General features: G+C 44.2%; 4 protein-coding genes across 7 annotated transcripts; 2 read left to right on the top strand and 2 right to left on the bottom strand.

Annotated features, from left to right (window-relative positions):
• The first annotated feature begins 476 nt into the window (after positions 1 to 476).
• Positions 477 to 6,638, top strand: fbxo10 (F-box protein 10). Of its 2 annotated transcripts, none has more exons than XM_076030674.1 (11): positions 477 to 819; positions 1,106 to 1,717; positions 1,820 to 2,647; positions 2,856 to 3,005; positions 3,111 to 3,247; positions 3,584 to 3,654; positions 3,755 to 3,907; positions 3,994 to 4,344; positions 4,420 to 4,727; positions 4,872 to 5,059; positions 5,477 to 6,638. In XM_076030674.1, exons 2-11 carry the CDS (start codon positions 1,133 to 1,135, stop codon positions 5,655 to 5,657), a joined length of 2,952 nt encoding a protein of 983 aa, XP_075886789.1. In that variant the 5' UTR covers positions 477 to 819; positions 1,106 to 1,132; the 3' UTR covers positions 5,658 to 6,638. The 2 variants fall into 2 exon arrangements, with proteins under 2 accessions (XP_075886789.1, XP_075886787.1); XM_076030672.1 differs by having other exon boundaries at positions 479 to 819; positions 4,417 to 4,727.
• polr1e (RNA polymerase I subunit E) lies at positions 6,574 to 9,838 on the bottom strand. Its single transcript, XM_076030687.1, has 12 exons — positions 9,756 to 9,838; positions 9,402 to 9,505; positions 9,215 to 9,291; positions 9,016 to 9,101; positions 8,773 to 8,828; positions 8,555 to 8,699; positions 8,252 to 8,362; positions 7,857 to 7,953; positions 7,631 to 7,764; positions 7,464 to 7,545; positions 7,040 to 7,171; positions 6,574 to 6,831 (listed from the first exon to the last, which is right to left on the bottom strand). The coding sequence occupies exons 1-12, from the start codon at positions 9,829 to 9,831 to the stop codon at positions 6,666 to 6,668; spliced, it is 1,266 nt and encodes a 421-aa protein (XP_075886802.1). The 5' UTR covers positions 9,832 to 9,838; the 3' UTR covers positions 6,574 to 6,665.
• Positions 9,839 to 10,177: 339 nt separating this feature from the next.
• Positions 10,178 to 18,769, top strand: zbtb5 (zinc finger and BTB domain containing 5). 3 transcript variants are annotated; one of them, XM_076030678.1, is made up of 4 exons: positions 10,178 to 10,395; positions 11,570 to 11,783; positions 13,591 to 14,424; positions 14,662 to 18,769. In XM_076030678.1, exons 2-4 carry the CDS (start codon positions 11,574 to 11,576, stop codon positions 15,832 to 15,834), a joined length of 2,217 nt encoding a protein of 738 aa, XP_075886793.1. In that variant the 5' UTR covers positions 10,178 to 10,395; positions 11,570 to 11,573; the 3' UTR covers positions 15,835 to 18,769. The 3 variants fall into 3 exon arrangements, with proteins under 3 accessions (XP_075886793.1, XP_075886791.1, XP_075886792.1); XM_076030676.1 differs by having other exon boundaries at positions 10,181 to 10,577; XM_076030677.1 differs by lacking the exon at positions 10,178 to 10,395 and adding an exon at positions 10,595 to 10,886.
• A 310-nt stretch (positions 18,770 to 19,079) lies between these two features.
• grhprb (glyoxylate reductase/hydroxypyruvate reductase b) lies at positions 19,080 to 21,921 on the bottom strand. Its single transcript, XM_076030695.1, has 9 exons — positions 21,691 to 21,921; positions 21,162 to 21,295; positions 21,004 to 21,076; positions 20,760 to 20,876; positions 20,590 to 20,678; positions 20,393 to 20,497; positions 20,126 to 20,261; positions 19,769 to 19,899; positions 19,080 to 19,644 (listed from the first exon to the last, which is right to left on the bottom strand). The coding sequence occupies exons 1-9, from the start codon at positions 21,861 to 21,863 to the stop codon at positions 19,523 to 19,525; spliced, it is 1,080 nt and encodes a 359-aa protein (XP_075886810.1). The 5' UTR covers positions 21,864 to 21,921; the 3' UTR covers positions 19,080 to 19,522.
• Positions 21,922 to 23,396: the final 1,475 nt, after the last annotated feature.

Genomic DNA, 23,396 nt, shown 5'->3' with positions numbered 1-23,396 from the left:
TTTATTTCCTGCGGGTCGCTATCACCTGGCCTTCACTTACACTGGATCCGCACATTTCAAACGGCCATTCAGAGTACTCGGAGCACACATTTAATCGTATTTTATGTGCATTTTTGTTTTATGTTTTTGCTTACCTTCCCATAACAAAACAAATAAAAGACCAGGGGGGAAAAACCTTCCAGCAGCCACGCCTGTCATGTTTTTTGTACATTTTAAATCATGAACAAAAAACAAAAAAACTCATTGAGAACATTCACGATGCGCTCCAAGTCATTTTCACCATAATGTCATAATTGTGGAAATCGTTTAACTTCTCCAGGAGAGAGTCGGATGAGTTGGATTGGGGTCTTAAACAGACAGAGCCGCCACCCACTTAATGTAAATTAAAACAACAACAAAAAAACGCGTGTTTAACTGCGCATTGGACGTGACTTCTTAAGACCAACCTCGCGAGCAAGTGGTTCTACTTCCTTCCTTCCTGCCGATGGGAAGCGGAAGACGTCGCTGCTTTGTTGTTGCGGGGTGGGGGTGTCACCGCTTGCGGTAAACGGGAATCGCGGAAGCCAATTCACAGCTGCATTTCGACAACACATTTGCACACATCATGGATTGTTATCAACGCTGGAGGTGGCGAGTAGCGAAAGCGGCCAGCCTAGACATGTAACCGCCGAGAGAGAGAGAGAGAGAGAGAGAGAGAGAGAGAGAGGGAGAGAGAGAGACAGAGAGAGAGAGAGAGAGAGAGAGAGAGAGAGAGCTCGGCTGTCTTCGACGTCGAAAAAAGCACGAGTGAGTCATCTAATTATGACTCGCAAATAAAAGGTAACACGTCGTTTTTCTTTATTCTGAACGTGCACGGCGCTTCCTTGTGTGTTTTCCGCGCTGCCGCCGTTTGTTGCTCAGTGTTTGTAGCTAAATGACAACACTTAATGCTCCTCAAACAGACTTGCGCACACTGTTTGCCCGTGTAACTTGCATGCTCCGTTGACCAGCATTTGTTGCCATTCGCCACCCGACGTAACGGTCTCGCGTTTGTGTTATTGTGTAACGGCTGGCACGAGCGCCGTCCTGTTGCTTCAACTGCGCATGCGCGTTGACTGTTTTCCAGGCTCCCCTCTCGCCCGGCGCCGCTGCCATGGAGGTGGGCAGCCTCCCCGTGGAGCTGTGGCGGGTTATCCTGGCCTACCTTCCCCTCCCTGACCTGGGCCGCTGCTGCCAGGTGTGCCGCGCCTGGCGGGAGCTCGTCCTGTCCCTCGACAACACCCGCTGGAGGCAGCTCTGCCTGGGCTGCCCCGAGTGCAAACACCCCAACTGGCCCAGTCGGCCCCACCTGGAACCCACGTCCTGGAGGGAGGCACTGAAGCAGCACGCCCTGGCCACACGCACCTGGACCCAGAACGGGCCGGACCTCCAGTCCTCCACCTGCCTTCTGTTTTTCCGCCGCCGAAAAGACCGCAGGGTCTTGCACGTGGGGGCCGGTTACGAGTTTGAAACCCTGCGCAGTGCCCTCGGGGTGGCCGGGCCATATGACCGCGTGGTTCTCCATCCGGGGGTGTACGAAGAGCAAGCGGAAGTTGTGCTGAAAGTGCCTGTGGAGCTGATTGGCTTGGGGCAGCTGGGCGAGGTGGCCCTCCTCATCTGCATAGAACAGCAGTGCCCAACTGCCAGGCTGTGTAATTTGGTTTTCATGCCACCCTGGTTCTCCACTGTGGTCTACAAGGTATGTATATGTATGACAGAACGGTGCTTTATCATCTTTTGACAGTATTTTTTGTTGAATTCGTGTTCACTCTTCTTTTTTTTTTCTCCCCCTCAATTTCAGACATCGTGGGGTCACGTCCAGTTTGACAACTGCAACTTCGAGGGCGCTCAGTTACAAGTCCGTGGCCCAGGCACCTGCCAGGCCCGCTTCTGCTCCTTTTCTCAGGGCAGCTCAGCCCACTTGATGAGCGTCGTCCTCAGTTTGTTGGACAGCTGTGACTTCTCAGGGAGTGACACGGCCTCTGTGATAGTTGAAGGTCCTCCGGTTTCGGAGAGGAACTGGGCTTGCAAACACTTGACTGCCCTGTCCAGGGCATTTTCATCGTGTAGCGTAACTGAGAATAAAGACAGGCCTCAGAGTGGCCAGCTGGCTGGCTTCACTGGCGAACGTCACCCTCCCAGTGCCGATTCTAAAAATGAGGATGTGAACAAGGAAGACTGGCAGCAAAGGACCGGGGGAGACGCAGTGTGTCAGGGCACAGTGATTGAAGACTGCTGGAGCGACTGCGACCGCAGCGAGGAAGAAGAGGGTGCAGATGGGGGAGGATGCAACGATGCCAAAAATACATTGAAAATGGATTACAAAATCCCTTGTGACAATCATGGCCTCTCCCATCTGTTCAAGCCCCGAAAAGCTGGCTCTCCTCCCCTGGCAACCTCCCTGGATCCCCCGTCTGCGACCCCCGACCTCCTCACCCTTCAGCAGGAACTAGACAGAGATCCCGAGGCTCAGATGCTAGCAGTGTCCACGCTTGGCTGCATCATCAGGCGCTGCCTCTTCAGGGAAGGGAAGGGAGGAGTGCATTTGTCCAACTACGGACAGGCTCGGCTGGAGGGCAACGTCTTTCGCGGCCTCAACTATGCCGTTCGCTGCATCCAGAATTCCACCGTAAGTAAGATGATAATCAAGTTGTTGTTGTTTTTTTTCTTTGTCCAGACTAATGAAGCATTGCTTGAGCCCTCCTTGACCATTCAAACTCGAGGTTCAACGATGTGCATTGGTGGCATGTTTGAAGTGAGGGAGGTCACCCTGACGGTAATTAAGCGACCGTCAATGGTGGCTGTTTCTCACCTCCTGTCCGTCTCGCCTCCTTCAGATGGTGATGCTGAGAAATGAAGTGTGTGACTGCCGCGCGTCAGGTGTCTTCCTGCGCCTCTCTGCTCAGGGCCTCATCGCAGAAAACAACATCCACTCAAATGGAGAGGCAGGTGTGGATATTAGAAAAGGAGCCAACCCCATCATTGTGGTAAGTGCTGCCTCTCTGTGCTCTCACTTGCTTATATATATCGGTATTGAAGATGAGGTTCTTGGTTCGACTCTCAATTTTTACTCTGTGTCTGCCATCGCACAGTGCAACAAGATACACAGTGGACTGCGATCAGGGGTCGTTGTTCTCGGCAATGGAAAAGGTTCCGTTCGGAGTAACCAGATCTATAATAATAAGGAAGCGGGTGTCTATATTCTCTTCAGTGGGAATCCACATGTCAGGTAGGTAGAATTCTAGCTAAACTTCATTTGTCACAGAATGTGTTATAGCTGACTAACTTCTATCCAGTGCGCTGACAGACCATGTAGAATGTTTCAGTTTTGTTTAGTTTTTTTTATCTTAAAGTTCTTCGACCTGACCAGAAATCTAAATCTTTTGAACCCAAACAAACCATTTTTTTCTATTTATCGTTATTCCAGGGATTTTTCTTGCACAGCTAACTACAGTATTTTTTGCATAATTTTGTGTAGTTGGAATAGTATTAGTACAATCTAAAAAAAAAACAACATAATTTTTTAGCTTTCATACGTTTTTTTTCCTCCTCACTTTTTTCCTAGTGGTAATCACATCTTTCAGGGACAAGCAGCAGGAATCGCGATAAACGAGAATGGGAGAGGAATGATAACAGGTGTGTTTGTGAATCTGCTCCCTCTACTTGCCATAATTAAAACCAGCATGACAATATGTGGAGTTTAAAAAAAAAACTCAATGATGCTGTTTAATTACAGATAATGTAATTAAAGAGAACCAGTGGGGTGGTGTGGACATCCGTAGAGGAGGTGACCCCGTTTTGAGAAACAACTTCATCTGTCACGGATACTCGGACGGCGTTGTGGTGGGAGAGAGAGGCCGCGGACTCATCGAGGGGAACCATGTCTACTGTGTGTAATTCCAGCCTGAGAAACGCAGCGTAAAAACACTTGTCTCTGTAGGAGAGAGATGTTTAATTTCCCCTGCGCCCTTTCAGATAACAAAGGCTGCGGCGTGTGGGTCATGTCATCCAGCCTCCCGCAGCTCCTCTGCAACTTCATCACCCACAACTGCATGTACGGCCTGGCAGTGTTCTGCAGAAAGGACCCCGAGAACATCGAGGTGCGGGAGGGCAACTGGCCCCGGCAGGAGGGGATCGGAGGAGAAGCAGGGAGCGGGGAGAGGAGGGGCTTGGAGGGGGATGGGAGAGATGGACAGGAGAACCTGAACGAAGAGGGCGAACTGTTTGGCTGGGAGAGCGACCTGGACAGCGAGGACGAGCGCCACTCTGCCCGTCGCTCCATCAGCGTGGCCCTGGTGGAGAGCAACTGCATCAACGACAACGGGGGTAATGAACAATGAACCCGCGGGAGCATGCGTCCGTCCGTCTGTTTGCAACACTCTCTCTCTGTGTCTGCAGCAGTGGGCCTCTACGTGAAGAGCAGCGAGCCCCTCAACGTCTTCGCCAACCTCATACATGGCAACCGCAGCTCAGGCATCACCGTGCTTCAGAGCAGCCAGCTGACACGGCTGGTGACGAATTGCATCCAGCACAATGGCCGCGGCGGTGTCGTCGTCGAGAGGGACTGCAGAGTGGAGCTCCGTGGTAACGGCATCTACAGGAACAGCGGCCACGGTGTCAGTTTCAGCGGCTCCGGCCAGATAGCCGAGAACGATGTCGTTGGAAACCGTGGATCTGGCATCCAGGTTTCTGGCAGCTCTGACATCAAGGTGAAACACTGTTGGAACATATGTTGTTGTTATGCATATTGACACAGTATTTGTAGAGAGATAGATGGATAGATAGATAGATCAAGTCAACCTATATACAAACAAACAATTTATTTTTTTCGAATGTTTTTTTCTCGCCCTTAGGTTTTGCGTAACCGTGTCCAACCTGCAATGGGATACGGCATCGCCGTGCTTGGGCCAGTAAAAGGAATTGTACACGACAATCTCCTCTACCAGGGGCATCCTGGGAACAAGAAAACCCTGCTGCACATAGACCTGGACAATGGAAGCTGTACGTTGCGACAGAACTGCGTTCTACAGCATAATAACAGGTAACTAAGGAGAAAACAGGGCATGCCCAAGACTCAGACATCGCCTCTGGATTTGTTGTTTGACCTTTTCCCGTTACTTGTCCACATAGTACAAAAATAGAAATCCAAGTAAGCTTGTATGAGACTGTTTAAAAGATCTCTTTGATCATCAACGGCAGTTTCAGCTTGTTGAAACCAACTATTTTCAAGCTCTGTAGTTCCATTTAAGTCACGCCTCTCTTGTTAGGAGCTAGGTAACAACCGAGCTGAACTCTCTTGAATCATTTAATGCAACGGAGCAGAAAATTTGTTCACAAAAAAAAAAATTATGGTAGCACAACTAGGAAAGAGTGATATGCATTGTTTTTAAAACCTCAAACCTACTGTTGCAAGTTCTTATCTATACATTTTCTAATTGATTGTTTTTGCTTTAAATAGCTTTACATCGCCTCCTCCCTGGATTTTGGAAAACCCTCCTCCTCGTCCATTGTCCATTTCCCCGTCTGGCCTCTCCTCCTCTCAGTTTCCTTCCCGACTTGGCATTTCGATGACAACCAGGATAAGTGCAACTGTAGAAAGTGGTTGCCACAGTGGCAGCATGTTCTGCTCCATCCTTTAAATACTTGTTTGCGCTAACACAAAATGAAGCATACTCCTTTTAAAAAAAAAGGGAACTGTTGCTACGATGGCGTTCCTCATGAACGGTCACACAAAATGACAACCCCATAGCAGAGAATGCTGCTCCAAGTTTATCCACTGGCCAAACCTAACGACCTTTTGTCCGTTTCTATGATGCTAGATTGAAGTCAATAGGACAAACCTAAATGAAGGTGGACGACATTCCATAATGAAGTTTTAACTTGTGTTTTGTCACGCAACATGTACATTTGTCGGTTATATCCATTTGCTTCTGTTCTAAGATTAGTTAACTTTATGTACGTGTCCCCCTTTTTTCTACAGTTGATAATTTATTTATTTGTTACTTTTCCTATTTCACGTTATTTTACCGCTGCTGTACAAACAGATACACTTTTGCTGGTAATGTGTCAGTCCAGACCTGCAAACACTGTCAGTCTAAATGATTAAAGCAGGGATGTGCACATTTAAAAATTGATGCCAGCTTTAAACATGTCACAAAGTAAAGTTGTGCCTTGTTTTGACTTTTTTTAAATGTAAAAATGTAAGAGCTGGGAAAAGAATTGTCCTAGTTTAATTTCTATATGCAAATTAAGAAAACTGAGCTTGACTTTTGCACATTGCTCGTCTGTTTCGTGATGAGTCTGTTTTATTGTTGTTCCAGATTACATCTTTAAAATGTGAGGGAGGAGAGACAGATGCTAAAACCAACCGCACAGCTCACCTGATAACACCCAGCTGTAATAGAAAAACGATTATGTGCAATATGTGCCGTCCACAAATGTGCCTCTATGTTCGAACATCCCAGTTCTGCTCATTTCTGAGCATTGTTTGACAAATCATAACTTTGTTGTTTTACATCCCATTTTGCATTGTAGGCACAAAAGAACATGTACACGTCAGAGTTTACCACTTTTATTTGTCTACAGAAAAGTAAAAAATAAACTCTGTATGTTTATGGTGACCCTTGGTTCCCTCTTCTTCATCTTGCTCAGCGCATCTTTTTGCGCTTGCGCCTCTCCAAGAACTGATCGTACTTGGCCAGTGGTAGAACTAAAGTGGCCTGCCTGTGCTCTTCTTGTGGTCCACCCTCATCAGCCTTAGTCCGAGGGGGCTTGATCAGAGTCAGTCTCATTGACTTTGCAATTTCGATCATTCTACAGGAAGATAGACACACGTGCAAATGGGTTACCATAACGCACCTTACAAATACAACCTTTTATGAGATGTAGTTATTTATTTGTTGCTTAGAGTCAAAAGGTATAATTAATGCCAATATATGTGTTTATCAGTGCCACTGAGTGCTTTATCAGTCAATTGAAATGGAGTTAAAACATCAAGACACATAACAAAGACTGGCCTCACCTGGCTTCTGTGATTCCTAGGTCACGGTGCAGCAATGTGAGGTCAGCCATCATGTGACTCATATGCAGTATAAAGGCCAGGGAGTATGCCGCTATCTTAGCACGCATTGACGAAGACACCATGTTCTGAACTCTGCAGGGAAGGTGAAGAGGGGAAGTAAATGCACAATACAACCAGGGAAAAAGTGTTTCAGTGGAATTAATGAAACTAGTGGTACAACTAACACAATGATTAAAAAAAAAAAAAAAGACACCATGTGTTTCATTAAAATCTGCATGAACAGTTAAAAATGATTTTGTCGTATTATGGTAAAGACTGACATCTTGCCAAATCAGATTCTAACAAGGGCTTGATGGCTGAAATATCTGTTAGGTGCTGGCAAGCAAAAGCCGACCCTGCAGACATACATCCATCAGTGACATACCTGCCATTGTTAAAAGTCTCCACAGTGAAGGTTCTGAACAGGTTGTTCTGAATGATTCGAGGACAGCCTTCCTCCTGGCCAACTGTGTACGTAAACACACTTCACAGTTATAGTGGGCTCACCAGATACGTAAAAACAAAAACCACATGATCGTCGGTGGTACTCACACTTGCGGCTGATGCTTTTCTGTCGTCCCAGTTTGAAGAGCAGAGAAAGGTAAAAGGCACAGCGTGATGTTTTGTCCCTCATCTCTTCACCTAAGTCTGGCAATGACTCTAAAAGCTTCACCACACACTGGCACCTGAAAAAAACAACACATAAGAAATTTCAAAATGTACAGGGAAAAATTGTTTGAGGTCTCAGCAACAGCTGTGAGGTCCTCTGTCATCCTACCGTCCATCATCTCGCATCTTCTGCAGCTCCTCAGAGGTGAGTGCTGCCATGTTAGAACCTCCCTGCTCCAGAGCCTGGAACTCTGCTGGTCTCAACACTGGGTTACAATTAAGGAAAAACAACTGAGCAAACAACTTGCCCTATTTCTTCCACCAAGTTACAAAAAAATATACTGCTTGCAAATATCTTGTTTGCCACCTAGTGGCTGGCAGCAAAATTGTCCCTGATGAGCTATCGAGACGAAACAACATAATACATATACATTTGTTTGTTTTATGGAGATCCCTGAGGATTATTTTCACATGTAGTTTATTATTTTACTTCTGGCACTTTTTTTAAATTATGACATCCTATCTCATCATCTACTCATCTTGCTAGCACACAGGAAAGGATACAGTCTTCAAACTTGTAGACGTTTTCAGGTAAGTCAGCATCAACATCGCAGGGAGGGAGGTGGAGAGCCAGCTCAGTCTGTGTCTCCGTCTCAGCCACTTCCTGCTGGAGAGCTAACATAGCAAAGAGGAAAATAATTTTTTCATGTTCAGCAGTGAACAAAGGATGAAGCCAAGCAGCAGGTGTTAAAATCCCATTTCAACTCTCTTTAATGGCCTTGACTTGTGAAATCTGTTGTTGAGTAGTTGACAACCACTCTGACTACAATCTTGTACGCAAATGGACAAAATGACCATGAAGCTCACCTTCCAGACCCTTCTCGTCTATGACAGTGTTGGCAGCCTTGGCAACAGCTTTGTGCAGTGTTTCACTGCCCACCTGATTTAGCCGGCGGGAGCTCAGAGCTCTCTTCTGTTTGTTGGTGCCAAATGCCTCAATCAAAGAGTCGACCTAAAGAGAGGATTCAACATGGGGTTTAGACACTGACGAGCTTTGATCATATAAGTGCTCAGTCTCACTGTACCTTATCTCTGTAAGTCTGAGCAATGTCTTCAGTCACTGCACTGTCTGTTGTCTCCCCTAATATATATTTAAAAAAAAAAAAAAATTACACAAAATGACAGTCATAAGTATTCAAATGTATTGATTTATAATGATCTACTGGTTGAAGAATTTAGGAATAACTTGTGTTATGAGCCTATGGTAAGAAGTGCAATCTGATTTTTTTTTATTTATTTATTTATTTTTTTAATACAGTTGTATTTACCTGGTATAACAGGTTGCATGTTGAAAATTTCAGTATTGTGTAACTCCATTTGCATGGTCTGCTTGTCCAACAATCCGACATAATATCTAAAAACAGGAAACGAGAATACAGTTCATCAATTCAGTTTGTGCTACATACATACATAGTTTACTACATTTCAAAAGGTAAAAGCCGTTTAATATGTCTTGAATAAACCTACTTGCAGAGATTGTTGCATTTTAAGGAGGCAGATCCGAAATTACTTCCGACATAAGGCAATCTGTCAGATTCAGCTACCTAGGGCAGGGTAACATCCCGAAAAGTAACATAACATAAACAAGTGAGATTATTCATGTAGTATCAATCTTCCAATGTTGATAATATAAACAACTTTAGATTGCTCTCACCAGTATGCGTCGGCTCTTTTTCCTGGGGTTAGTCTCGTCTGTGTTCTTAAACATTGTAAAATCCAGTTTGTCCGCATTTTTGACAGAGCCATTAGAAAAGCGAACTGTGAGAAGGAGAAATTTAGTGAGAAAAGTGAAAAGAAGAAGAAAACTGTTGGAGCAGTTATAATTAAACTAAAATCAAGCAAGAAAGGAAACCAATGGCTCTAGCACCACCCACGTGTACGAAACAAAATGCTACTTTTAAAATATCAAAAGCGGCAAACGTTTACAAACAATGTGTTGGGGACGACTTCTTTTTAAAAAAATAAATAAATAAATAAATATCAACTGTTAAACAAAAGCAGGCTTTACCGATAACAGCTTTATCAGAATCTCTTTCCTCTTTGCAGCACACCAGCGAACAGGAGGCAGCCATGATTGTTGACATGAATTCCCTGGTAAAGGCAAGAGAGTTTCTTCCTTTACTTCCGGTTTTGGGGAGGAAACATTCGCTCGCGCCACGATGACAAATTTGGAGGGACGGACGTATCTACTCTTTCTTTTGGATCGGTAGTTAAGAAATGTAATTTTTAAAACAAAAAAAATAATTTGAAATTTAAAATTTCTATAATTGTAATGTTAAGTCAATTAGTACCCATGATTTTAAAGTTTTTAATGTATTTATATAATTCCGAATTATACATTTCGCTTGATTTCCTTTAAGTATCGGAAATGAAATAATGTTTTATTATTTTCATAATTAGGGTGATAATAATAATTAGCGACGGAATTACAGTTTTTATCCGCCCAGAATAAGCCACCACATTACTTCGGCGCTACCTATCTTGACTCCCACTGTAATTTCCGGCAGGGGACAGTGACAACAATAACAACGACGCCATCTATTGATGAAAGTTGTATGCTCCGTCTACTTTGAGGTCATTGGACAGTGAGAGTGAGATACAGCGCCACCCTGTGAGTCTGGCACGGAAGAGCTGTCTGAGCATGATAGGTGACTCGTCGTCGCCTTAATTCATTGTATGTCACACCGGGAGAGATACTACCACTAGTGTCCGCCTCACGGTCGCTGTTGCGGTTCTCTGGGGGAGGACACACGGAGCTGCTCCAGACACTCACCTGAGCGAATATCACCAGCAGCTCTCAGCCCCCCCACAGACAAACACACCATTCAGTGTGAGTAAACCTAGCTAGTGGACTGCTCCTCCTCAACCGAGTGTAGGCTGCATATGTTCAGAAATGTTGGCTTACTGTACCTGTGTTGCATGGGCAGGGGATGGGACGGGGTTAAAAGAAAGAAAGACTAAAAAAAACAAAAACAAAACTCAAAACCCGAAGTGTCTGAAGTTGGTGACCGAATGCTTGTGTGTGTTGCAGCTAACACGGACTTTTGCTGGTCAGCAGCCAGCTAACTTTTAGCCTTGTCGGTTTCTGGTCGGGGGCCTGTTTTTGCCTCCTTTTGCCCACGTTTCTGGTAAATTTAAGGTAACTTTAGTTTTTACGGCTCTCAAGCAGGAAACGCTGAACGATTTAACAGTGTAAATTCGTTGTGTGTGTTGACGCTAACTGGTCATTGGCTTGGAATTTAGACTTCTGAGCTAACTCTGCCCGTTGATCGCGCATACACCGGTGCTGAATAACCTTTTCGAGACTGCGGTTATACTTGTATGTTGCCTCTGGATTATTAACTGTAGATTACCTACTCGTATTCATTAACAAATTGAAATTATAATCTAGGTATCAATAAGAACTATTCATTTGTTTGTTTTGTTTTTAAAGGTGACTCGATCATTTCTGTCAGGTTAACCTCGAGCTTTGCATCTGTACAACTACAAAGATTTTGGTTGTATTCCCGCTCTCTAAAGAAAGTTTTAAAGTCTCCTCAAACAAAACATTACATATCATCGTTTTTGTTGTTTTTTTGTTTGTTTGTTTTTTTTGCTCTTATTGCTACTACCCCCATAATACATAATAACTACGGGACGATGCTGCAACTAGTTTTTCGTTGACGTTCGTGTGTGTGTGTGTGTGTGTGTGTGTGTGTGTGTGTGTGTGTGTGTGTGTGTGTGTGTGTGTGTGTGTGTGTTTTATTTTCATCACTAAATGTGTCCTTCCACTTCCAAGAGTTTTTGTACCCTCTAATCACTCCTGTCTTTGCATCATCGCAGGGCAATGGATTTCCCAGGCCACTTTGAGCAGATCTTTCAGCAGCTCAACTACCAGCGTGTCCATGGTCAGCTGTGGGACTGCGTTATTGTGGTGGGCAGCCGACACTTCAAGGCCCACCGCTCAGTGTTGGCAGCCTGCAGCACCCACTTCAGAGCCCTGTTCACTGTGGCAGAGGGAGATGCAAGCATGAACATGATTCAGCTGGACAGTGAGGTGGGTGTTTTAAAAGGCTGGGTAACAGAGGCCACATGTTTCGTATGTCTCAAATATCTTGTGGAAAGGAATTGAAAAATTCCTAATTGGTTTGAACAAGCTTATGAAGTAAGGTAAACTGTCCACTGCACTTTTGGTCATTTGTTGTAAAATTCTGTTACAATAGTAACTAGGGCTGCAGCTATCGAATCTTTTGGTAATCGATTATTCTATCGAATATTTCAGCGATTAATCGGATAAAATATATGTTTGCTTAATTAAAGCCCAATTATAAGTATACAATAGAAAATAAGACTGATCACTTAATAAAAACAAGCAATTTGTTTCCTTTTTAAGAAAAAGTGACATTTTATTTCAGTTCAGTAAACGGTTTGAGTCAAAATAATTAAAAGGAAATCAATAAAATTACTTTTTTCTTTACTTTTTTTGAAATTTCCTGAAACAGACAAAATTAACCTGTCCATTATAGGCTGTGATGGTTTACTGAAAAAGAGGTGAAAAATAAATAAAAGTAAGTTATTTTTTAGGTTAAATGTCTTAACTGTACAATGAGCCTTACTGACCCAATACACCGCAAACTAAAATTAATAGGCATGTGATATGGCAATGTCGTATGCAATATATTTTTTTCCCTTTTCATGACCCATTTTTTTGACAGATGTAACTTATTTTACGGAGCATACAGTAGTAACTTTCCACCACTTCTTGGCGTTCGTCATAACTCCTAACAACAATGTTTCGTGGACTATTTACCCCTATTTTACACCAGATGCGTCTGCAGAGCGTCCGCGTCGACGCAGTAAAACGCGGCCACTAAAGTCAATGAGCAGGCTCACACCAGGCGCAGAGCGGCCGCGTTTCAGAAGCGTCCCAGAGGCAGTGAAACGCGAGCCGCTGGAAAAGTTTATTCTTTGACGCTTGCCACGTCCCTCCTGCGTCAATCGCAGCAGGTAGGATCGTTCAGACAGAAGTTGAAGAAAGACCGCAGCGCTTTCCAGGGGCGCATGGCCTGTGACGGAAGCACGTTGTGTCACACTAAAGAGTCCGTGCGAAACGTGCGCTTGAAATTTAATTAAACAACGCTTCGAGGCAGATAAAAAAAATCCTCGATTATTTTCTGTAATCGATGTACTCGAATTACTCGAAGAATCGTTGCTGCCCTAATAGTAACTACTATGGGCTAGTGAAGACAACATCACTCTTCTGTTTTGTCAAACACCCCCATTCCTCTTTTTTCTTTTACATAACACTTGTCAAGTCTTCATCTACCTTCTTTGTCATTAGGGTCTGTGGTATTTAATTCATTAGTAACACATTGAAACATGTTGATTCTGTTGCTTGTAGAATGATTTTTAACCTGCCATGCTGTGGCAGCTATTGTAGGACTGTTTGCATTTGCTAACTAAATTGATCTTGTTAAAGTTCTCATATTTTGCTGAATTCCCTCTATCAGTAGTTTCTTTAAAAACAGATAGTATGCATCTATAGTGTCATCATAAACACCCCAGACATGAGAAAAGTCGCTTGCTTGCTTGCTGGTTCTACTGTAAAAAGCATGTGCTTTAAAACCCTGGCTCTTTTCTGCAAACATGTTTTATATGATGTTGTTTTTGTTTTGTTTTGATTTTTAAATAATTAATCACGTGCACCACTCGATTAGGGTGCGGGATGAAAGATAAAGAACTGGAAATACGTCTAATACAGGATCCTTAATGGCAGCTATTTTTAAATTACCCCTTTGAAATCTCTTTTGCAAGTGTTTTCCACAATGGCACATGGATGAGTGATCCCCTTTGCTTGCCTGCAGGTTGTGACGGCTGAGGCCTTTGCTGCTCTGGTGGACATGATGTACACCTCCACACTGATGCTCGGGGAGAGCAATGTCATGGATATCCTCCTCGCAGCCTCACACCTGCACCTCAACAACGTCGTCAAGGCCTGCAAACACTATCTGACCACGCGCACTTTACCCATGTCCCCGACGTCAGACAGGTCCAACCATCACCGCCCTCAGCAGGAGCAGCAGAGGCACGGGCAGCAGCAGGTGGCGGACTTAACGTCGAACCACTCGTTAGCCGCCAACGCTAACATGGTGAACACAGCGTCGTCCAAGCTGCAGCGCTCCTTCCTCTTGCAGCAGCTGGGCCTCAGTGTCGTGAGCTCTGCTTTGGGTGGGCTGGAGGAGGATGGGGTTGGAAATGTTGGCAGCAGGGGGGTGATCGAACAGAGAGCCTCCTTTCCAATTCGCCGATTACACAAACGCAAACCCTCGGTGGCCATGACCCTGTCGGATGAGAGGCCCAGGCAGAGGCAGCGTCCCTCCACCCCTAACCGGGGGATGTTGGGAGAGGCAGTGGTGAATATGGAGCGAGCGGAAGCAGCGCTACTGTCCCCAGACTCCCACAAGGTGGAGGACAGACTCAGGACAGATGACGCACTCAGTGGCCAGGTAGGTCTGGCCCAAGATGATCCCCAGCTGCCGAGCCAGTCGGACAGTGGACACTGCGACAGGGAGGATTTGGGGAGACTGAAGGGAGGGGTGAGCAAGGAGGAGGACATGTCAGAGCAGGACCACCAGGACAGCGGTGCAGGAGTGAAGATCAAATCAGGGGTAGAGGAAGATGAGGTTGAAGAAGAGAAGGTAACGTTGATTTACGCTGCAGTATCACATAGTTTATGAAGGAATTTGTAACTGTTTCCAGAGCCACATAAACCCTGAAAAAATATAATGATTAAAAATTTTGAACAATGAAATAAAGGAAAAGCTCACTGCCGACCGCAGAGGCATCGGGCAACAGGTGTATCTGCCTACATATAGCTGTTATTTTGTTTTGTTTTGCAAACTTTTAACAAAACTCCCATGTTGTCCCTCACGCAGGTGGTGGTCAAACGAGAGCCTCTGAGTTCGCCTGAACCAGCAGATGAAATCAGCGATGTGACATCGCAGGCTGAGGCCAGCGACCCGGCCGAGCCAGGCGGCCGGGAGGAGGAAGAGGAGGAGAAGTCGGAGCTAAGCCCTGAGAGCAGCGACCGGAGCTTCGCCTTGGAACCCCAGACGAGCTCCGACTCTCTGCTGCATCCCAGAGAGCAGCTCCTCCTCAAGGGCAGCAGTGCGGCAGCTGCCGCTAAAGTCATGGCAGGCTTGGGCTGCAGTGGCAAGCCGGGGTTCCACGTCTCCGCCTTCCTCAGCCCAAAGGATTTCGGTAGCGGTGGGACGGGCCTGGTCGCCGGAGAGGACGACCTCCCCAACACGACCACCGGCGACCCCGTGTCCCATCACTTCCTGATGAGGCAGGAAGTGGGCGGGGCGCCTGGCTCCGCCTCTTTGTCCGCTCCGCTGGACGGAGAGAGGAGCAGCAGTTACGGAGTGAACCTGCAGTCCGACTCTCTGTTCCTCCAGACCTTCAACGAGGGTCTGGGCGACGCTCGGGGGGGCGCAGGAGGCAGGAACGGGAGGCGCGGCGCCATGTATCCCTTCGCTTTGGACTTCCAGCATTCCAACCTGGGCCTTCACTCCCTGGGCCGACCTACACAGGGGCCTGGAGACGCAGCTGCCTCCGCCCTGACCTACCCGGGGTTCAGACGCATTGCCCCTAAAACGGCCTCAGACATGGCGAGCGAAGCGGGGGTCGTCCTAGACAACGCCGCCTCCTCCTCCTCCTCCTCCTCTTCCTCCTCCTCCTCGAGCATGCCGAGCCCCCTGCTCCTGAACAAGTGCGCAGGGTACGATATGAGCAGCGGCAGGCCCACCTCCCTCCCCCCACAGCTCACCCGGGCCTCGGCGGACGTCCTGTCCAAGTGCAAGAAGGCGTTGTCGGAGCACAACGTCCTGGTGGTGGAGGGGGCGCGCAAGTATGCCTGCAAAATCTGCTGCAAGACCTTCCTCACCCTGACCGACTGCAAGAAGCACATCCGGGTCCACACGGGGGAGAAGCCCTATGCCTGCCTCAAGTGCGGCAAGCGCTTCAGCCAGTCGTCCCACCTCTACAAGCATTCCAAGACCACCTGCCTGCGCTGGCAGAACAGCAACTTGCCCAACACCTTGCTGTAGGGTTGCAGCTTCCTGTTAGTCATGGATTCATTTGTCAGATTCCAGTGTCGTTGCGTTTTGTTTTTAAGACGCGACGGACCAAACCAAAGAAACAGAAAGTTCAGGATTATTGCAATCTTGCGTTTTTATTTTCTATGTGAAAGCTCCGAAATGTTCTAGTGCAGTGTTTTTCAGCCACTGTGCCTGGGCACAGGCATACCGTGAAAAATGATAAATTTTCACGCCTTAAAATAATGCTAACATTCCATTGTGGATTGATTGTACTTTAAAAGGAATGTCAGCCTGTTTTCCTCCTTTCATTCCACGCAGGATATCAGCTTTGCGTTCATCTAAAGAGGCCCAGGTTTCACATTAATTGTGTATAAATAAATTAAGAGACCATATTGTCATTTTTAGGCTGAAGTGTCATTTTATTGTTTTCTGGTTGGTGGTGTGCTATGCATTTTTTTTAAAATGTAAAAAATGTGCCGTGGCTCAAACAAGGTTGAAAAACACTGTCCTAGTGGTCCAGGAAAGACAAAAGATGCATCAGTATTAAGGGGATTTTTTTTCTCCTTTGCATATTTTGATCCATGCCAGTCTTGACTTTTGAAGTTAAAAAGTACACATTACTTTGGGGTGACCTTTCAACCCTGTATACATCTTGCTCAGTGTGAGCGTGAGCAGACCCGAGGCAGCTTTGGAACATGAAATCACGTTTCATGGTTTCATTTTCAATGTGAAATATTGTTTTTTTTCTTAATGCGTAGAGTCTTCTCTGCATACGTGCGATTCGTGCACCTGGATCCCAACAACACACTGTCGTGTCACTGTTGACTTCAGTCCCACACCGGGGTCGATCTCTTCCCCTTGGTTCTGACTGCTTCAGGCTCTGTTTGAATGCCACAGGTGTTGTTCATCTGGAACAGTTGCTACTGTACATAGTAGGGCAGATTTGATCAACATATTAAAACTAGTGTCAGGAATGGAGCGTTGTGTTGTCGTCGTTGGTATTCCCTCGTGGTTGGTATGTCGTTAGACTGAACTGTTGATTTAGTCAATCCTATTTCCTATCGTAGTGATTCAATTCGGTAGGAAGGACAGCGTTAATGTGAGTAGCCACGGCCGCCAGGTTTCATTTACCTCGTGGCAGTTGTTTTATGACCTCTGTAGTTGCCTTTTCCAAGCACCTTGAAACTACACTTACAATCACTGGAACTGTTGCCAAGCTCTGATAATCTGGTCACCTGAGAGGTGCAGTTTACTTTGCACTGATTTGTTGCGTGTTTGTCAAATTATTCTGGAGAATCAACGCACTTTGTGCAAATTGGCTCATTTGTTTTGTGCGTGAAATAAAATTATGTTGTTCAATACAGCCATAAAAAAAGTTCAGAGAGCTAAAAATAAGAATTGTCTCCATTCAGCTGGCCTTATTTTATTTTATGAGTAAGCTGCAGTCTTTATGCGTAGTTTACGAATATGTGCTTCAACTGCATTTTGTTATGTTTTATTATGTAAAAAAAAAAAAAAAAAAAGCACAGGATTTTCTTGTGTAAGATGTAAAACGTCCAACACCCTCCAGCTAGTTTAAGCAGCAGAAGAGAAGACAGAAGAGTTCAGCCAGCAAGGTCACTGTCCGTCCATAATGTCAGTGTCAGTTGTTTGTTCTGTGAGTTTGTGTTGAGAGGACGATTAAGACTTGTAACACTGTGTACTGGGTTCATTGGTTTTCTTTGAGAGAATACTTTGAAACTTCAATGTTTGATTGCCCAGCCATACTCATTGTCAGTGCTTAAAAAGTGTCTCTTTCTATACGTAAATCTTGGAAAACCAGTTTGACAAATCGAATGCTCACTAGAACTAAGCTGAAGTTTATACATTCATCATTTCTGCAAGAAACTGACGTTCACTGGCAGAATATTGGGGTTTGTGGCTTTGCTGAAAAGTCCATTTTGGACTTGGTCCTTTATAAAATTGGACTTTCATAAAGTTTTCTGGTCCATGCAAACAAATAAAATAACATAACAGTACCAAAAGGATGTGTTGAATAGGAATCATAATATCCAGCTTGGAAACTAACATGAAGTATTTCTCCTTCAACATGGGGTTTTGTTGTCTGACCTACTGTTGATTGTACATTTCAGTGAGAAAACGGTCACTGTCCATGCAGTATTAATATACAGCTCTATTCTAGTGAACTAGGAAAAACCTTTTTGTGCACTTGTTACGATGCTTCCATTAGCGATTGAAAACACAGTGGAATTGTATTGGTTTCTACATTTGGCACCTTATTGTACTGAAGAGTCATCACACTGTGTATACACACACACACACACACACACACACACACACATGCACACATATATATATATACACGTATATATATTATTTGAAACATGTATCTATTGTTAGATAATCGTGACCTTTACATTGAGAAGATTTCGTGTCATGGTGGATGTTTTCCCTGTAAAATTAAGAAAAACATGGTTTGTCTGGTAATTTTGAACACTTTGGACGTTCAGTGATCGGCTGCCTGTGGGAAATAGACTCCTCTGGACACGCAGGGTTGAGGAATGGAAATACGCCATGTGGCTTCCATGTGTTACACAGACTGGCCTGAACAGCCTCATAATGGTGCTGTCTTTTGGCATTAATCCAGAAGTTGAATCTGTAAAAGAAATGCACTGACTGTTTTATTTGTGAAGATGCCAAAATGTTGAAACTTATTGAAGGCCTCCATTGATTATGAAAGTCATTGCCTTACGCCCTTCAGCTTGTAAAGCTGGGCTTTTTGTTGATATGGTAAATCTGGAGTATCTTTTGTTTCCCTGTATCCTATTGTGTAACCATAAGATGATTTAGTGTTTGTCTTTCCTGTGCAGGGCTATAAAATGATATAGTTATAGCCTATTGTTGTATGGACTGAATTAAAGAAAAGTCAGTGAAAGTCAAATTTGTTGCTTGTGATGTTTGGAATTATTGTTTGATCCTCCCATTTTCTGATCTTCAGAAGCCTCCTGCTAACACAGATTTTATTATTGTCCACTCTTAAAACTGAACAAGGAAGTCTAAGCGTCAAATAAACACCTGGCTGCGAGTGTTGTCTTTAGCCTGTGACATGGTGTTGCACCCTTTGTGATGTCACAATGGGCTGGTTTCCTGGACCAAGTAGTATAGCACAGTCTTTCTGATAGGGAGCAAGCCAGAGTAAACAATGGACTTTTCCCATTTCAGAGTTCGCTGACAAATTAGAGACAGAGGTCATGTGTATTCAAGTGAATTTTGCCTTTATGTAACAAAGTTAATCACGGTTCATCCAAACCCAAGTAGTTCATGGTAATCTGTGTGGCGTCTCTGTGTGCTTTAAGAGCTTTTGAAGAACAGACGTAGAACTTCAGACCAGGACAACCCTGGACAGGTGAAATACTCTACTATACTCAGTGTAAGGTAACGCAGTCACACCACAAATACATTGTTGCAAAAGGTAGAAATGTAAACATCAGTAATTAGGTTGGTCCCTTGGAACTGTCCATTACCACGTATGTGTTGCAAAGTCAACTAACACAAAGTAAGGCACTCCTATATAAACCCTTTTCATGTTACATTAGGAACTTATTTTAATTGTGAAAACAAAGTGTTTAAAGAATAATTGGGTGGATGATTTAAACAGATTAAAAGGGGGAGAGGTTCCTTCGTTGCAGTTTCTTCTTTACAGTTTGAGCTCCTTGATCATTGGCTCGCCCCGGAGGCCAAGCAGGAGGTTGTTTGCTGCCAGCGCAGACATTGCATTACGAGTTGCGTATGATGCACTTGCAATATGTGGGAGGATAACTGTAGAAGTGAATGTAAAAAAAGAAACAAAAAGAGAGATAAAAAAGATTTAAAAAAACAAAACAATTTAAGCTGATAGTAAATTGTCAAGTGCAACGAAGCATCACTGAGTGGGAATACTCACCGCAGTTTTTGAGGGTAAAGAGTGGGTGGTCTAATGGCAGTGGCTCTGGAACAGTGACGTCCAGACCAGCCCCAGCAATCTGCCCAGTGGACAGAGCCTCATACAGGTCCTCCTGGCTCACCACACCACCTCTGAAACAACACGTGCACCGGTTGCATCACAGACAGGAAAAGGCAGCAGCTATTCACAGCCTGCATAAACTCCTTGTGCCAGTTGTATGGTGCAAGACCACTTTTTTAATTGTCAAATTGTCAAGTTTACTCCATGTATATTTTGAGTTTTTTTTTTTCCCAAAATTATTTTTTCACAGAGAAATATACTAAAGTGTAAAACAAATGAAATTCTAGATGTGAATACCGGCTTGTGTTGATAAAGATGGAGGTGTTTTTCATCTTGGAGAAGAGGTTCTTATTGCAGATTTCCTTGGTTTCCGGGGTTAAAGCACAGCAGACGGCCAGGAAATCTGACTGCTTCGCCAGCTCATCAAAGGACACTAGAAAAAGAGACAGCGCCACCGCTGTTAACTGTATAACACGAGGGGCAGACAGAGTATCTATTGTGTGCTAATTAAAACAACACAGTGCTGACGTTGGCCTTCTTAGCTCATGACTCTACATTTCTTACCATATTCTGCATTGATAGCACTAGCTAGCTCAGGCCTGGGCTCAACATCTGTGTAGATGAACTTCTTGACTTTGAACGGAGCCAGACGCTCTGCAATAGCAATACCTGGGAGCACAATGACAGATACAAATAATAATAAATAACTGAGCTCAAGTGAACTGTGCTGTGTGCTGTTTTTCCACAAAGCAAACTCTCACCAATCCTTCCCAGGCCCAGGATACCCACAGTGCTGTTGGCTAGTTCATGCCCACAAAGCCACAAAGTCCTCCATGTGCCCCAGCCACCACTGAGTGAGAGAGACAAAAATGTATTTAACCTTCGGCCAGAAAAGATTTGAGCGTTCCTCTGTGTGTTTTCATAACATTACCTCTTGGCTTCATGTGTGGCCTCGATGAGCCTCCTGGAGGTCGCGAGCAGCAGGGCCACAGTCAGTTCAGCCACAGAGTCTGTCAGCACGTCAGGTGTGTAACCTACACGGATTCCTCTGAAAAAAAAAAGCAACAACGACAATGAACAAACACACACAACAGTATGGGGTTAGTCTCTTGGAAGGTGCTTAGTTAATGTACACAAAGATTAATATTATTTAAAGTAACAAAGAAAGCAATCACCTTTTTTTCAGTTCCTCTAGAGAGAGATGGTCAAACCCTACAGACATGGTGCTGAGGACCTTCAGGTTTGGACCTGCAGGAGGACAGCAGACATGAACTTGCAAGTAGGTTCAATTTATCGATTTTCTCACACTTGCCACTCGAGTTAATCTTCTGACCTGCAGCATCCAGTAACTCTGCGTCAATCTTCTCTGTCAGCACGCACATCAGAGCATCAACACCCTTGACTTTCTGGAGCAGCTCATTTCGGGGCACAGGGACATCATCCGAGTCCCAAAGGTCAAACTGCACCCTGGGAAAGACAAGTTATGGACATTGAATTCATGTATTTGTGGTATAACTCACTATTGTAATAATTTCCATTAAAAAAACAAAACAAAAACAAAAAACACTGGTTGTAAAAGCTTTAAACTCCAGCCCAAACATTAGATCTACAGTTTGCTGGGCCTGAGACTTTTTCCACCTCACTGAGGGGATAAAGCCTTGGGTCATTCAACCTTATCTGGCTAACTGCAGGGTAAAGATTAGCAGTCCTGTTTACTCAAAGTAAATGATGAACATTGCAAAGCAGACTTTAAAATTGTAGAGACAACACAGGTGAGTAAATTATGCAATGCTATTATTGCAAAAGTCAATCTTTATATATATACATATATATATTTGTAGTTGTAGGACACTGTGACTCACTGTCCAGACTCCCGGAGGATCTTCAGGCCCTCCGGTGGCATCTGTCGGGTGATGTACACCCGTGGCAAGGTTGACATCCCCCTCTGCATGTTGCCCGTCACAGCCCCGGTGATATTCAGCGGAGTAACAGCAATCTGCTGGAGCCGCCGCAGCACTGACCGACTGCACCACATGTTGTTGGAGCGTAAGCGAGTGGGCAGGTGTCCGAGAGGTGATGGTGGAACTTTGGAGTGTGCCATGCGTATGTGCAAGAAGTTGGCTTAAGTTCAGGGGGAGGTATGCTTGTTTGCGATCCAATAGGATCAGAGGGAGGGAGTTCACGAAGTCTGAAATCCGTCCTCGACTAAAAACATGAAGTCACTGAGTCAAGTGTTCAAGAGAAAAAAAATATTTATGGAGATCTTCACTTTTCTGTGTATCATGCACATCCATAAAACCTCTAAACAAACATGTAAATATTATCTTCCTAACATCATCACTGAGAATTTGACTATCCTCTCAGTAAAGAGGTAAATGTTTCACTTAACTATTGACCTTTGTTTCCTCAAACAGAGAAGGACCCAAACCCTTTTTTTGTATTTAGATTTGAATCCCTTTTGACTCTACCTCCTTAAATGAAACTCTTCTGTCATTTGTGTTATATGATTATCTAACGCAACAGCTTATTTTCTTGAGAAAGATTCATAATGACATAACAGTAAAACCTGACTAAACAAATAGAAATGCTGCCAAAAACAAAAATATATTGAAGAATTGTTCATATATACAGCGCCTTGCAAAAGTATTCACCCCCCCCCCCCACCCCCTTTGCTTTTATCTATTTTGTTGGGTTTCAGCCTGTAATTTAAATGTTTTTCATCTGAATATTTTGTGAGATGGATCTGCACAAAGTAATCTAAGTTGGTGAAGTGAAATGAGAAAAAAAATATATAAAAGAATAATTTAAAGAAATAAAAAAGTGGAAATTGGCATAATTAATTAATTAGAGAACATTTTGCTCCAATGAAATTATGATTTAATTTTGGTTTTCTACAACTACTCCTGCAAGAAGAGTCACAGAGTGCTGGGGCCCTTCCCAGCTGTTCTGCTACAAAGACATGTTACACCCTGGACAAGTTGTCAGCGTATCACAGGACAACACATTGACAAACAACCACGCTCACACTCAAACAATTTGGAGCTTCCAGTTTGCATGATGTGCATGTCTTTAGACTGTGGGAGGAAGCCACAGCACGTAAGAGAGAACTGACAGGGGGAACATGCATAACTGAGGACTCACAACCACAACCGTCTTCTTTCTGTCGAGTAATAGTTCTAACAAGTACATCTGCTTGTTGCTGGAATTAGAAAATCCTTAGTTCAAAGTAAATTTGCATGGATGATTAAAATAACTGCTCATTGTCCTCAGATGTAAAAAGACTAGTCCATTAATACAAAGAAAAGGTGTCTGATCAATATCATGCCAAACTTAAACCATAATTATTTTTTATCCAAATCTCATCAGTCATCAGTTTAAGACTTTAGCATTACTAAAATCTGTACCTTTACACCATTTTAGTTTTTTTTTCCCCTCTAATGTATGCATTGCATTGTGTAATGTGTCTAGTACATTCATTTACAAGACCACATCACCTCCTTTTTTAACAGAAGTAAATATTATAATTTTAAAATACAATTTTTAAAGTTTACGATCCCAGTGGTATTAA

This window comes from Nelusetta ayraudi, unplaced genomic scaffold, assembly GCF_046127955.1.
Source record: "Nelusetta ayraudi isolate G7.1 ecotype Tasmania unplaced genomic scaffold, CSIRO-AGI_Nayr_v1 ptg000004l, whole genome shotgun sequence".
Classification (NCBI taxonomy): Eukaryota; Metazoa; Chordata; class Actinopteri; order Tetraodontiformes; family Monacanthidae; genus Nelusetta; species Nelusetta ayraudi.
This window is presented reverse-complemented; position numbering and strand designations above follow the sequence as displayed.